At 43.8% G+C, this 15,153-nt stretch overlaps 1 protein-coding gene across 1 annotated transcript in view; it reads right to left on the reverse strand.

The window, feature by feature from the left end:
* Positions 1-11,012: 11,012 nt before the first annotated feature.
* Positions 11,013-15,153, reverse strand: part of LOC122814265 (complement factor H-like) — a 196,019-nt gene continuing 191,878 nt past the window's right edge. The window contains exon 3 of the mRNA XM_044086859.1: positions 11,013-11,122. Within this exon, the coding sequence (XP_043942794.1) occupies positions 11,013-11,122 (110 nt within the window). The remainder of the gene's footprint in view (positions 11,123-15,153) is intronic.

Below are 15,153 nucleotides of genomic sequence, written 5' to 3' on the forward strand. Positions count from 1 at the left end.
AATGTCAGGGGACCATCAGTCTGCTGGGATAGGTATTTTGCACTCGGAGGGCGGGGGGTGTTTGCACTACACCTGACAGGTTGTATGTTAGCAATATGTGTGTGTGTTTGGTATGTTGTTTGTAATATCGTTGTGATTCGGAGCATATCTGTGGATGCCCAACATGGTTCCTCCCATCAGTTGGGTAACCCTTGTGATTATCCTTAGTGTCCTGTACGTTTTGTATCTTCATAGGTTCATGGGTTCATACTAGGCTATACACCCTAGGCCATTAGTAAGCCTAACCAGAGTGTGTGTGTCTTTCGCCACCCCTTGCTATGTTCAATTATGGCCATTTATGAAGTTCTTCACTGTGCCTCTGTCTAGTCGTGACACAGTGAGGACCCCCAGTATACATGTACGGTCATCCATCCACTTGGCAATATTCCTGTTGAGTGGTGTCAGTGAGGGGCTCTGCCTACCATGGATTGGGATCCTGTTTCTGGGTGTGGGGAGCCTCTGGGTTATGTATCTGTCCCTCCAGCACATCTTATTTCATTATGTGTTGAGGCTGACATCTGTGATTCACACAGCTCCAATGGCTTTGATTTCCTGTGGTGGAGCATGTCCATTACTCCTGTGTTGGACATGGCCTTGTACAACAGACATACAATGCCTCTGTGTAGGCAGTGTGTGACTGCAGTCAGCTGGGGTGTCTACAGCCAGGCAGCATATGACATATATTTCACACCCTTTATCCTGTTGGTGGGGTAACTATGAGGTCTTCCGAACTGCTGCAGGTGTCACGGATGGTACATCCCATATGAGTCATTGTACTAGATTATGGGTCTGATAAGGGAACAGTACAGTGGCACAGTGACCTCTGTTGATGTTGATGTGAATCCTTTCATGATACGGTGTCCAATATCGACAATCTTCATAGCCACATTGGCATTGTGGGTGTCACATGACAGATTAATGTCGACCTGTGTCCCTAGGTCCCTGATTACTCCTTGACACCTATGTGGTAATTTGTGTGTACCTTGTCTGGTATTTGGTGGGACATTCATACTGTCCAATGTCTTCGGATGTCTGGGTGGAGTTCTTGTGTGTGAGAGTGTGGTCTGTCGCATGCTACAGACTGTACAGCAGTTTTGACTACAGTTATGTGCACATGGGTGGTCTCCGCTGCTTTGTGCATTGTCAGTTACCTGGCAATATGGGTGTCTGTGCTGCATATGGATACTCCCCCTCCTTTGATGTTTTGGTGCAGGTGTTGGGGCCATAACACATGATATGTGGTATAACCTAGTAGTGCTGGTGTGCTATCACTAGGCTTGCAGCAGGCTTCTGTCACTGCACAGACATCAATGTTCTCCATAATGGGAAGTGCCTCAGGGGCATGCATATTGCAGTTTACACATCTGGCATTGGTCAGCATTACCCTTATGTTTCCTACCACATGTTTTCTAGGGTGGTGGGTAGTCTTTTTGGCCTTGCCTACATACGGCTCTATGGAGGCGGCAAAGGCCTTATCCAGTATCCAGGCGGTGACGGGTAACAGCTGCAAGCCATCCCTGGAACAGCAGCATGGCTTGTCATGCTTGACATCTCAAGCAGACAGATATTAGACCCTCTTGGACTGACAGCTGTAACTGTGCCAGCTGTTAAACATGAGCATTCTGTGTTTGTACTGTGGCATCATTCTTGGTGAGGGTTGGATGCTGCACACAGCCAGTGTCATACCGCCCTGGGGTACATACTCAGAGGGACCATCCATGTCTCTTTTGATGATGACCAGGGAGGTACATCTCAGGTAATTCACACCAGCATGGACATTGAGTGCATCATATTTCTGCTTGCTTTGGGGTGACCTGCGTACTTGTGTTATGTGGCATTTTGTGGCAGCCTACAGGCAGCTTACTCTACCCTTTCCCTTGTTCAGTCTGGTGAGTGGGACAGCAGTGTGTCTGCCTATACAGACACCTATTACGACTGTATCAGGCATGTTGTTTCTCCTTCTGGCCTGTGACTGTTTGGCACACCAGCTTTGGGTACTATTCATTGCATGTGCTATGTTTGAAGGTTGTGGTTGCTTGTGATCTGCTTTGGAGGATTCTGTTGGTGTGGTGTGTTTGTAATTAAGGCCTCCGGGAATATTTGTCTGTGTTTATTTGTTTGGTTTACAGTTGTGGTAGGTCTATGTGGGACTGGGTTTGTGGTGTATGTGGTTACCTTCTCCTCCTGACTAGTTTTGACAGTACTGAGTTGGTGGAGCTCAACCTCTGGTTTGGATACATGGATGCATCTATCACATATATTTGTATTTATTGGGGGGTGTTGTGTTTGTCTGTGTACTTGGGACTGGTGTCACATTGCCTCTGGATTCACAGATTCTACTTGTTGTGGCTGGACTTTTAGTGGATTGTATGTGTGGACATATGTTATTGCCATACTACTGGTCAGTGATTAGTTCCCTTTTTATGTTTGCTCTATCATGTGGTAGCTTCCTCATTCTCTTGCCTGGTTTGGTAATGGCTGGAGTCCAGCATGCCAGGTGCCTGCATGTATGGCATTGTGTGTTGTTGTTATTTGTGATTGCATACTCCAAGCATTCCTGGCTGTGTTCATGGAATGCCTGTATAACATGTTCTGTGGTGTGTCCCATATTCTGCACTTGCACAGGGCCTTTTGTGGATTCAACATCGGTTTTGAGGGCTGCAACCTATGCTTTACATTTGTTTTTCACTGTGGTATTCTGGCCAGGGACTGGGGTCAGGATGTGTATATCCAGTGTGATTACTCTATGGTCTGGTCTTACCAGTGAGGGGTACACTTCTCATCTTGCCATCCAGTACACATGTTGCTGATTATCACATCCAGTATGCTTACCCCTCTTGTGGGAGTGGTACATTGTTCCTGGGCATTTTGGTTTATGAAATCTGGGTAATTTTCTCCTACTGTGTTGGTGCTAGTATAATGCTCCCAGTGTATGTCTGGGTATTTTCAGTCAAGCAATATAATGTGGTTTGGGGGGCTTGATATATTCATGTATTCCGACATAGGCCAGGTGCAGTTCCTGGTATTAGGACAGTAGTCTGCAGCAGGCTATATACTGGGAGATAGTTTTAGCCATTGGTATTTGACCATGGCTAATCCATGCTGCTTCTTGTTGTGGTACCAACATGGGGGTGTGGTTATCCTTGCCATTTCTTGCTAGTCACCCTCCTTTTGTAGCTTGTTCCATGTTTTGCGGCTGTACAGCACAGTATGAGGTGTGACCTGGTAGTGTTAGGGTGCTGATGTGAGCCTTGACCCAGTTCTCTATTACAAGACTGGTATCTACATTCTCCATACTGTGTGCGTTTACACTGCACACATCTTGCTGTTTATACATCTGTCATTGGGTAGCATTACATCTAGGTTCCTATCCCTTGTAGAACCTATGAAGGTGGGTTTGTGTTTTGAGACTTACCTATTCAGGGCATGCTGTGGGTACTGACAGCCTTTGCCAGTATCCATGGGGCATGGCATGATAGGTGCATGCCACCCCTAGCAGGTGGTGCATCATGTCAAGCTCTGCATGTCTTCACAGCCTGAAACACATTGGCTCCCCTTTGACTAACTGCATTACTTCAGCCAGTTATTGCACTTGATCATCCCATCGTCATTTTGTGGCTTCTTGTTTGGTGAGGGTGGATGTTAGTCAGGGTGCTCAGGTGTGCATATAGTACATGGTGTTACATTACTTAACACATAGCATTCATGCCTCAGGTGGTGCTGCAGGGCTGCCTCTGTCGGATGCGCATATTACACTTCCCTGTACATGTTTGTGAGCAGGTCATGTAATTTTAGGCATCCATGTTATTATTTGAGTGAGTCAGAGGGGGTATCATTCCCAGGGTTCCTACTGAGCCAGTGTATGTGCTATGCATTGCCTCTTTGCCAAGGCCAGGGTATACTGGGCACGCCTCCTTCTGCCTACTGGGGCAGGCTCAGGTTGTTCCTCTGAGTCATGCTCTGCCTGTGATGGCCTTGGCAATGGTGGGGGGCTGCTTGGCCCGGCCCTATGCTGGTCCTGCTGCAGCTGTTTTTACAAGATCATATTATGTAGCATAGCACATACCATGACAATATGGGTACATGTAGTTGGTGTGTACTGCAAGGCTCCACCAGATGTGTCCAGACACCAGAACCGTGACTTGAGCAGCCCAAACACATGCTCTATTACATTACGTGTTTGTGCGTGTGCCTCATTATGGCGTTCCTGTTCAGGTGTGTGTGCGTTTCTGATGGGTGCCATCAGCCACGGCTCCAGTGCATAACCTGCATCCCCCACTAGGTGTCCGTGTGGGATTTCCCCATTGGCAAATGTCTGGTACAGCTGCGTCAAATGCCAGATGTGGGAATCGTGGTAACTCCCAGGGCAGCCAGCGCACACATTCATTATTATGCCCTGGGCATCACACACGACCTGGCAGTTGATGGAGGGGAAGCCCTTGCGGTTAATGTAGGCCCTACCCCGCTCACCGGCTGGTGCTTTGATGCATATGTGCATGCAGTCTATTGCACCCAGTACCTCAGGGTATTCCGCTATTTGCTGGAAGAGACGCATATTGCTGGCCAATACCTCACAGGCATTGGGAAATATACATGATCACCGACATGTGCTGACATGGCATCCAGGAACTGCTGCAGTACCCTGGAGACTGATGCCTGTGATATCCCCATCATATCACCAGTTGGTCTCTGGAAGGTACCTGTTGCTAGTATTCTTAGGCCAACACATACCTTGGTTTCCACTGGGATGGGTTCCCCTCTGTTGGTTCTGTGTGTGAGGCGTGGCCTGCACAGCTCGACAATTGCTGCAGGAGCTCTCTGTCCACTCTATAGCGCTCTACTATCTCCAGCTCATGTAACCCGTGGTAGGTGACCCTGGGCCTGTACACTCTTCTCCGTCTCCTCACTGTGGGTTGTCTGGCACCATCTGCATTGTCACCACCCTCAGCAAGTCGCCTATGTCTCATTATGACAGCTATGGCAGCCCCTAACATTTCTGCTCTGAGTTCAGCTTTTTCAGTTTTCACTTCTATTAGCTTACTCCTGTCTTGCAGTGTCTCTTAAGGGAAACATCCTGCACTACTGTTTGCAGAGTTTTAAGTGCTGGGCTGGGCTACTATTCTGCCTGTGTAATTGCCTGCTTCTAATTGTTTTCACCTGCTAGCTTCAGCAGTTATCCCTGCTAGCTTCCTATTAATTCTGTTGCTTCCTTTTTCCTCTCTGTTTCCTCAGGGGGGGAGCAACATGCATACTATCAGAAACATGCTCACAGTGGCTTACACACGCGCACACGTGCTTACACGGTTCAGAATCTACGTATTCAGGTTAAAATGTGCGTACACCCGCGCAAACACTGTTACACGTCTGCCAACAGCCTCCAACATACTCAGCCTGCCCTACACGCGCGCACACCCACGCAAACAGTGTTAAACATCTCCCAACATGCTCCCACATGCTCAGTCTGCCTTACACGTGTGCACACTGCCCTACTCGCGCTTCATGGTGCACACACATGCGCATGCACGCCCAGCAAGAAACTTTGGTGTAAGTAACAGTGTACACCTTCCATTTCTTGACTTTCCGTGACTTATCTAGCGGCTCACCTCTTTCCATGATCTGTGCCTGTCATCTGTCATGTTACACTGGCCTCCAATGAACTGCATTTCTTTCTACCATTCCCCCCTGTGATGTCACCTATCTCCTACTCTATTCCTCCCCCTTATGTATCTCTTACACTACTCAGACTGTGCTCATTTGCTATGTGACTGTGAGATTCAGTATCCTAACCCTCATTTACATGAGATTGCCTACTAATGCTTAGTTACATGTCTTAGACTCAGCTTCCCCCCTTAGCAACCACTACACGGTGGCCATGTTGTTTTTGGTCTGCTGGTCCCTGCATTGTCATTCCATGTATTGCATGAAACCCACATTTGTGGGTTTATAACCTTCATTTTCATGTTTTATACAGCGCAGCCCGTTTTTATTATTTTGGCATCGGGTTATATTGCCAATGGCCACATATCTGGCCATTGGCATGCTGCCTGAGTCATATGCACCCTTTTTTTGTAGCTGACATGGCTCCATTGTGGAATTTGCAGAAACATACTCAGTTGTCAACTGAGTACATTTCTGCAGCTAAAACGTCTCTTACACGGACTGGTTTCTGCTTCGTGGATCGCTAATATATCTCATTTGCATACCTTTCTGCTGCAAGTGAGGTATTTAGCATGTCCACGCCCAGTCCGTGTAAGAGACCTTTTAGCTGGTCTCTTACACGGAGTTTAGGGCTGTTCCTGGATCGCGAGGCTTGCATGGAGTGTTGCACGTCTCTTACACTCCGTGCAAGCCTTTGTGAATCCTGCCCAAAGAGTTTTATATTTAGCTATCTGTCAGGCATGCACCATGTTTTATGTGGGGAAGACAGAGTGCAAATTTAGGGAGAGAATATATGAGCATCTATATGAGATTAAAAATAAAATACCAATAAATGCCTTATATAACCACATTAGTAGTAATATTTACATTTTTTTAAATTTAGCGTTTTGGAACAAGTATATATTTATATTTTTAATCAATTGTATTTTTGTTTATTGTTGCTGTATAAAGGATGCTGCAATGTATCATATAGGAATTTGGTGAGATGCTTTATTTTTTGGCTAACTTATACCATGTGACTTTGACATGGGTTATTTAAACCAAGTATTATTGGATTTGATTGTTTTCTGAAGAAGTCCTAGAGTGTGGATAAAAGCACTAAAATTATATTAACAAACAAGGCTATTTTATAGTAAGCTGGCAAACCATGTTCTCTGTTTTAATACATTTTTTTAACTGTAGCAAACTACTTATGCAATTGCTGCAGTTTATACCATGTAGGGAGCACTAAAGTGCTCAGGTGTTAAGTTAAAAAAAAAAACAGCAAATCTTTTTTTTTTTCTTTTAAACTGTAGCAAATTGCTTATTGCAAAAGTAGCAAGCAGTTGCTAATGTTTAAACAACACGTGGAGTGCTACCGCATTTAGGATTGACCCCAACTGCAATACCAGCTTTTAAAAGTTGGGATACACTAAAAAGTGATCAGGATAGCTACTCATACTCCCTAAAACTTTGCGCCCATGGCAGTTACCGATTTGCCCTGCTGTAGCTATGCTAGTGTTAGGAACTCCTCTTTGTCAGTAAAGGGTGACTCTGTTGGTGGACCCCAACCTGTGGAACTTCACACCTCTGCTCGTTGCTGGGGGATTCCTTTCTGCATGCTTAAATAATCTTATTAGTGACCCCCCATTTTACCTGCTTATGTGTCATACTGTGGCCACTGACCTTATTTACCTGTGCCGCAAGGTGACATTAGCCATGTTTCTAAAAGGCAAGGACTGTTTAATTGACTCAGAACATTTGCCAACCTCATTCACAGACATCCTAAAGCAAAGTATCATTCTCTTAATGGGAGACCATCATCTTTTTCCTTCTCTTTCCTTATACATAGATATAAAGCTATATACATGTAAATTGTTGGCAAGTTGTACATATTCCACCCATATTTCAGCACCACACAAAAATGTCACATGTTACAATAGACTGTCTTACATCTTGCCTATGATGAGGTACAAGCCACCTGTTTCCAGCCTTTTGGTGGCAGTAAGTGTGAGATGGTATTATGTGTTGTTCTCATACAGCAGGAGACACCATTGTGCATCTGCAAAACTGCCAACGTGCTACAGTGTCCAGCTATACAATTGTCTGCCATTATGCTTCAGCCAGCAGCATACATCATGTGTGTCACACTCAGTATGTCTGCTCAAAGGGCATATACAACTGGTGTGTGAGCCCACTGTCACCAATATCTGTGCATTGCATCAGTAGGCTATGACAAACAGCAGGAGGACATCCATGAGCATGTCAATAAGATCTTCTAGTATTACTCACATAGGGCTTACTACATGACTATGAGTGGATTCCCAACCCCCTAGTTCTAAATCAGTTAGACATCACCACTCCAAGGATTTATTTCAAAGCAGCCCATAAATCCTATGTAGCCATTATAACCATCCTTTCCCAAATTAGACCATGAAACAGAAAGAGAAAACAGAGTAGCTAATGACAGCCACAATCTACAACAGGAGGTGATTTGAAAAGGGGTGTAGGCACATCACTATCATGGAAATTTATGGACTCCATGGTCCACTGCAGTTACAGTCCTACTGACTCAGGTTACAAGTTCCCCTCTATTTGCAATAAATTCTGATACTGTGTTAAATAGCACTCATCAGACTAACATGTACCATGTAAAAGTCTCACACTGAATAATGTGCTGTGTACAGTCCTACCCCTCTGCTGGCATACACAACATGTATGAAACATATGGCAGTTATGGACAATCATGCAAAATGCAGAACAGCCAAGGGATCATAGCAGTATGATGTACATACATAATCCTCCAATTACAAATAAAAGCTTATGCATCCCAATTCTTACAGCACACATCAAACCTTCCACCAAATGTCATACCATGCAATATACCCTTTCCATGTACATAGTTCCTCATGTAACCTATTGTCAATCAAACCTCAACCTTAACCTCCTCTTCCCAAGCAAAGTATCATGCACATCAAGAAATAACATACAACTAAAGCATGCCTACAAAGCAGTAGTCAGACATCTGCAGGTAGTAGTCACCAGTCATCTATCTCATGTGCACTGTTAATAATTATGGAAAAGTGTAAAGTTCTCTAATATAGGTCACTCTATGCTAATGTGTCAATCTAGAATGAATATTTCTGGTGTACTTTCATTACATTGAGCTCATAACTTGCAAAGCGCAAAATGGCTGTGTAAGTAGGTCAATGACCCTGGCAGAAATGAGGAAAAAAGTATTGTTACATTGCAGCCCATAGAGATGTTGAAGTCTTGATATTTAAGCAAATGCAACTACTGAGCAGCTGTGACACTCCTGACATGCTATAGTTCACACCGTAACACTAGCCTCCTGTCACACTGTCTATGGTGCCACTATCACATGTCATGCAAGCTATGTGCCTGATGTTGAGTGTTACATGTTGGCCACAGCAACATGAGTGTACTGCTACCATATTCCTCTGGAATGTGACCTGATAAGTGGCTATTGCTTTAGATGAGCTGAAACTATTTCTTTACTTTTTGTATAGAGATGATCAGGAGCACCTGGTGGGGTGCCTGTGAGGGTCCCCTTTTTAAGATGGTTTCTTGGCATAGCCTTGCTGGGGTGATGAGTACTACTGGAGTTTATGAACTCCTGCAGTGAGCAGCACAGGCAGCAATATGGTGACCTTAAGAGGCATCACCTCAACCTTCTATGCCAATGAGAAGAAGAGATTAGCGAGAGAGAGAGAGACTCAGAGATGAATTGAGTAAATATCATATATCACAGCAGCAGTATATTTACCCCCAAGTTATATTTATCTTGCTCTAAGTGTAGCACCTATATGTGACATCACAACTGCACACTGCAGGGCAAATTCTCCCTGCTGAGAACAACATCATACCCAACATGAACTTTGCCTGGGTTCTGTTGAGGGCAGCATGAAAGGTTGGCAGGACCCCAACCTATTCCCAGTTTTGGTATTTCCCTTCCTTGTGTGTCATCACTCTCCCCTTATGCCAGTACAATCCTCCCAGTCATCAATTGTTCTCTCCCTGTCACTATGTATGTATCTTGTGTCAGCACCTCCCCTGCTGGTCTTTGTCTATGTCCAGTGTTTGCTTGTCTGCCTGTGCTTCCATCCTTATATCCTCTTTCCTTCCCCATCTGCTAATCTCCTCTTCTTAAAGAAAACAAAAAGAGCACCTCTCACAAAAATATATAAATGTATCTCTATCTCTATATCTATATCTATATTTGTATCAATATATATATATATATATATATATATATATATATATATATATATATATATATGTATGTATGGTATCCGTCAATATGTTCGAAGTTTCACTACTTCGAACCCCACTTCACTGAGTCCACTTGTTCGAAGTAGTGAAACTTCGAACATTGACTTTGGCAGTCACGCTATGGCACGAAATGGGAATATTCCCTTTTCCCGGCTGTAGTGCGATCTCAGAGTTGGTATATTTAAGTACGGGGTGTGGGGGGTGCAGTGCGGGTTTGCCCCCCCTGCAAGAACATGTTTTAGTGTTTTTTTTTTTTTTGGGCGGTAGCCCGGGGAAGTAGACTTTAGTGAAAGTGCACTTTCATTTAAGTGGACTTTCACTGAAGTGTAGGGTCTACTGCTCTATTTTGAAGAAGTGTATTTTCGATGTAAAGCAGTAGACCCACATATATATATATATATATATATATATATATATATATATATATATATATATATATATATATATATATATATATTTGTTTTTTATATATACCCTTCTTGTGCCCCCTCCCCCTCACACACTTTCCTTCATTGCGTCTTTCTGTATGTTCTTCTGCTGTTTATTTATTCCCTCTTTGGGACTTTCTTATATTCCCATTTCCTCCTCATTTAAATAAATAAAAATGGCAGGGACCCTGTTGGGAGCAGTTTATTATGGCCTACAGCTGCTGTCATAGTTTTGTGATGTTCAACTTGTGCGCATGCATTCTTAGGTCATGCAACAGACCCACAACTGCTGTTCTTGAAATCTGAAAATGCAACCATGGTAGAATCCTACATTCACCTACAATGTCATATATGTGGGCAGGATTTCCTAATTAGTTACTAGTCAAGGTACTCAGTACCACCATTTTACTTGATAATTACCTTAACCCTACATTGCAGTATTGGTATGACTGTGCTGGCCCTTTTGCAGCCACATTAGTCACATTTCTTAATCACAAAACATGATTTTAAAATACCATTTCACATATTAAGTAAAATATGCAATACTTTTTATTAAAAAAAGAAAATAAGAAGTGTTTCTGAGACAATTATTTTCTCTTGTTTAAAAAATTAAATTTACCCATCATTACAAGTGTATTCAACCCGTGATCCAAAAAGAAAGTCATTCCCTTCAGCAATACTGAAATTTCCAAACTGAGCATCCCCAGGATATCCACAGGACTTTCCTGAAAAAAAAAAAAAAGTTCCATGAAATGTTATCTTATGACAGAGAGTACAAAATCAAAGATTAACTCTATTGTGAATCCCGTGTGTTAACTTGTTACTTAACCTCGTCCTATGATAGGCTACCTAAATACTGAAGAAAATCTACCACATGTGAATGCTTTGAACCAGGTGTGCTGTGTTTATTGAGCCTGCCAGAACATATTCATCACCGTATGTGGTGTTAGATGAAGACATTAATGTTCCAAAAGACAGAGTACTTTTATTGCAGTAAATGTGTCTATATATATATATATATATATATATGTATATAATGTGAAATATTTCATATTAACTAGCATTTGTTTACATTTTTCCTAGCCAGTTTAGAATGTTTTAAAGAAGTGAGTACATACACTAAAACAAAAATACCTGTATACCTTTGCCAGCATATTTATAGGAGAAGAAGATTATCCCCTGGATTCAGCAAGCTCAACAAAAATACCTATATACCTTTGCCAGTATATTTATAGGAGAAGAAGATTATCCCCTGGATTCAGCAAGTTCTGCACAGAGTGCAGGAATAATGCAAGAGCTGCTGCATGCATTATGACTGCTGAGCGATCCAGGAATGAGCTCCCGGGACGTGCACAAGTACTCCTACACTATTCCTGCATGGACACCACTGCCATATGCTAATTAGCTCATTTGCAGGTGAAAACCATGCAAATGAGGTGAATTAGCAATCCAGGAAGCAGGCAGACATCTGTGCAGGAATAGTGTAACCTGCAGAAATGTATTCGTTTACTAACCGAATACATTTCTGCAAATTACAAAAACGGAGGCATGACATCTCAAAAGAAAGCATATATTCAATGTAGTAGGCATGCCAATGGCCAAAGATATGGTCATTAGCATGAAAAATAGTTGCAATTTTATAAAAAAACAAGTTTTTTTTTTTTGGCCGATCTCGGACGTTTAAGAGTAGGGCAGCGGTGCGCAAACAGGATCGCCATGAAAATAAGAAAAAAGGGGGGAAATAACTTTTATACCCAAATCAGCATTTTGCCATAATAGCCAATGGTATGCATAAGACAACAATACCAGGGAATAGGGGTTGCTAAGGGGGAAGGCTCAGTGTGAGTGTGGTAACTGAATTAGCATTCTGGTTTATGTAAATGAGGGGACTGATACTGAATCACAGATTTCCTGTCAGTGTTAGCTTGCACCCAACCATGTAGGTGCAGCAACACCATTGTATATGTATAAGAGGTGGATAACCTCATAAGGCGGAGTGTCATGCATGCTGTGATCTTATTGGAGCTGTGTGGCCTGTGTTTGCCCTTAGCTAAGCAAAGCGAAGGAAGGGTGTGTGTGTCTGAGGCTGCCTAGCAGTGTTTATACTGCCTAAGGGGGTGTGTGCTATGCACCGGGTTTTAAACAACAACAACAAAAAAAAAAACAGTAGGTTCATAGGTTCATAGGTTCATAGGTTTATACTAGGCTATCTGCCCTAAGGCATTTATAAGCCTAGCCCAAATTATTGTGGCTTACGCCACCCCTTATATGAAAAAATACTGTGCCCATTAGTTTGTTGTGCCTCTGTCCAGCAGTGACACAGAGATGATTCCTGGGGTAAACCTACGATCTCCCATCCACAGGTCTAGATTTCTCTTGAACAGAGTCAGCGAGGTGCTCTGCCTCACATGGACCGGGATTTTATTCCACAGCATAGGGAGTCTCTGAGTGATAAATCTATCCCTCCAGCACGTCCTATTTATATCCGTGCTAAGGTTTAAGTCGCTTGCTCTAGTGGTTTTGGTGGATTTGGATTTTTGAGGTGGAGCATGTCCATTAATTCCGGGTTGGACATGGCCTTGTATGTCAGGCACATGTCACCTCTGAGCAGGCGGTATGCGACTGAATAGAGCTGGAGTTTCTTCAATCTGGCAGCATATGACAGATTTTGGAGTCCCTTTATCCTTTTGGTGAGGAACTTTTGGGGTCTCTCCAATTGCTGCAGATGTCGGGTGAGATACATCCTGAATGGGGCATTGTACTCGATCATTGGTCTGATAAGTGAAGAGTACAGGGGAACAATGACCTCACTAGATCTGGATGTGAATCCCTTCATGATCAGGTGGGCAATGTAGAAGGTCTTTCTAACCACTTTAGCAATGTGAGTGTCAAAAGAAAGGCCACTGTCAACCTGGGTCCCCAGGTCCCTGATAACCTCTTCTGTGCTTAGTGGATTGCCACCTATATGGTAGCTTGGGGTTACCTTGTTTTTCCCGAAGGGTATGACTATACATTTTTGGCGTTTAACTTCAGGCCATGGCTCTGGCACCAGCTATCTGTTTCCGTGAGTCCCTTCTGAAGGATATCCGTGTCCGATGCACTTTCCACTATGGCGCCCAGTTTGCAGTCGTCTGCAAACTTTGTCAGCCAAAGTCCTCCCATGTTGGCCTGTACTTCTGAGAAGTAGATGCCAAACAATAGGGGGCCAAGGACCGAGCCCTGTGGGACACCACTTGTGACCGGCATGGAGTCTGACACAGCGCCAGCAACTCTAACCCTGTGGGTTCTGTCCTTAAGCCAGTTTGCAACCCATCTTGTGACATATGGGTTTACATTTAAGCTGGTAAGTTTTTCTACAATACCCGAGTGGGGTATTGTGTCGAAAGCCTTTGCAAGGTCAAGGTAGGCTGTATGGACTGCCTTTCCCTCATCAATGGCCTTGGTGACTGTTTGAAGAAGTCAACCAAGTTCAAAAGGCATGATCTTCCCTTGACAAAGCCAAACTGGGTCGGGTCCAATGTCTGCAAGTCCCCTATATCTTTGTTTATGAGCTCCATTATGATCTTCTCCATAGCTTTGCAGACTAGACTTGTTAAGCTTATGGGGCGGTAATTACCAGGGTCCGTAGAGGCACCGCCTTTGTGAAGTGGGACCACAGTTGCCGTACGCCACTCCTTGGGCACGTATCCTGTGGTAAGGCTGGGATTAAACAGCTGCCTTATGTGCGGGTTTAATTCCTCATTTAGCTCGTGCAGCACACAGCCGGGGACACCATCCGGTCCCATTGATGCTGTGTTTTTAGCTTTAGAGAGAGCAGCTTTCACCTGCGCATTTGAGATCCGGGAGGCTACACTCGGCTGGGATAGTTATCTCTCCTTTAGGGGGGGAGAGGGGGGTGAAGTTTGCACTGAACCTGTCTGCCAGAATGTTGGCAATGTCTATGGGTTCAGTGATTTTTGTATCATTTTGGACTAATTCTGAGCATATCTGGGAGTTTCCACCCAGGTTCCTAACATAGCTGAAAAAGGCCTTATGATTGTCCTTTGAATCCATGGTAATTTTTCTCTCAAAATTGGCCTTAGTTGATTTTATGAGTGCTCATATTTTTTTACTAATAATGATCAGGGGTGACTTCCCTTTTATGGATTTTGTTCTATCATGTAATAGCTTTCTCCTCTTATTGTAAAGTTTGTTAATGGCTGGGGTCCACCAGACTGGACGTTTGCCCTTTGTGGAAAGAGTCTTGGTTTTATTTGGGATTGCCTGATCCATGCAGTCCTGGAGGTGTTCATAGAAGGCATTTGTAAGGGCTTCCGCAGCTTGGGTTGTGGTTTCCTCTGGCTCAGGGGCCTTGAAGGATACCACACCAGTCTTGAGTAGTGTGAAGTTTGCTTTAGAGAAGTTCTTCACTATGGTCTTTTTGCTTGGGGTGGGGCGGGATGTGGATTTCCAGTGAGATTAGTTTATGATCAGATCTCACCAATGAGGGATATACTTCGGTGTGGAGCATTTTGTCCCCATGTTTGTGACAATGAGATCTAGTATATTTTCTCCTCTCGTGGGAACAGTGACTAGCTGTTCCATGGCATTTGAATTTATGAACTCCAGGAACCGTTGGGCTAGAAAGTTAGGGCTTGAGTAATGTTCCCAGTCTATATTCGGGTAGTTTAAGTCACCCAATATGATGGTGTTTGGAGATACATTTATACCCTCCAGTGTCTTCAGGAAGGCTGTGTGGGGTTCCTGAGTTTGAGAG

The sequence above is a fragment of the Protopterus annectens genome, chromosome 10.part0, assembly GCF_019279795.1.
Source record: "Protopterus annectens isolate FY-2018-M chromosome 10.part0, PAN1.0, whole genome shotgun sequence".
NCBI lineage: Eukaryota > Metazoa > Chordata > Ceratodontiformes > Protopteridae > Protopterus > Protopterus annectens.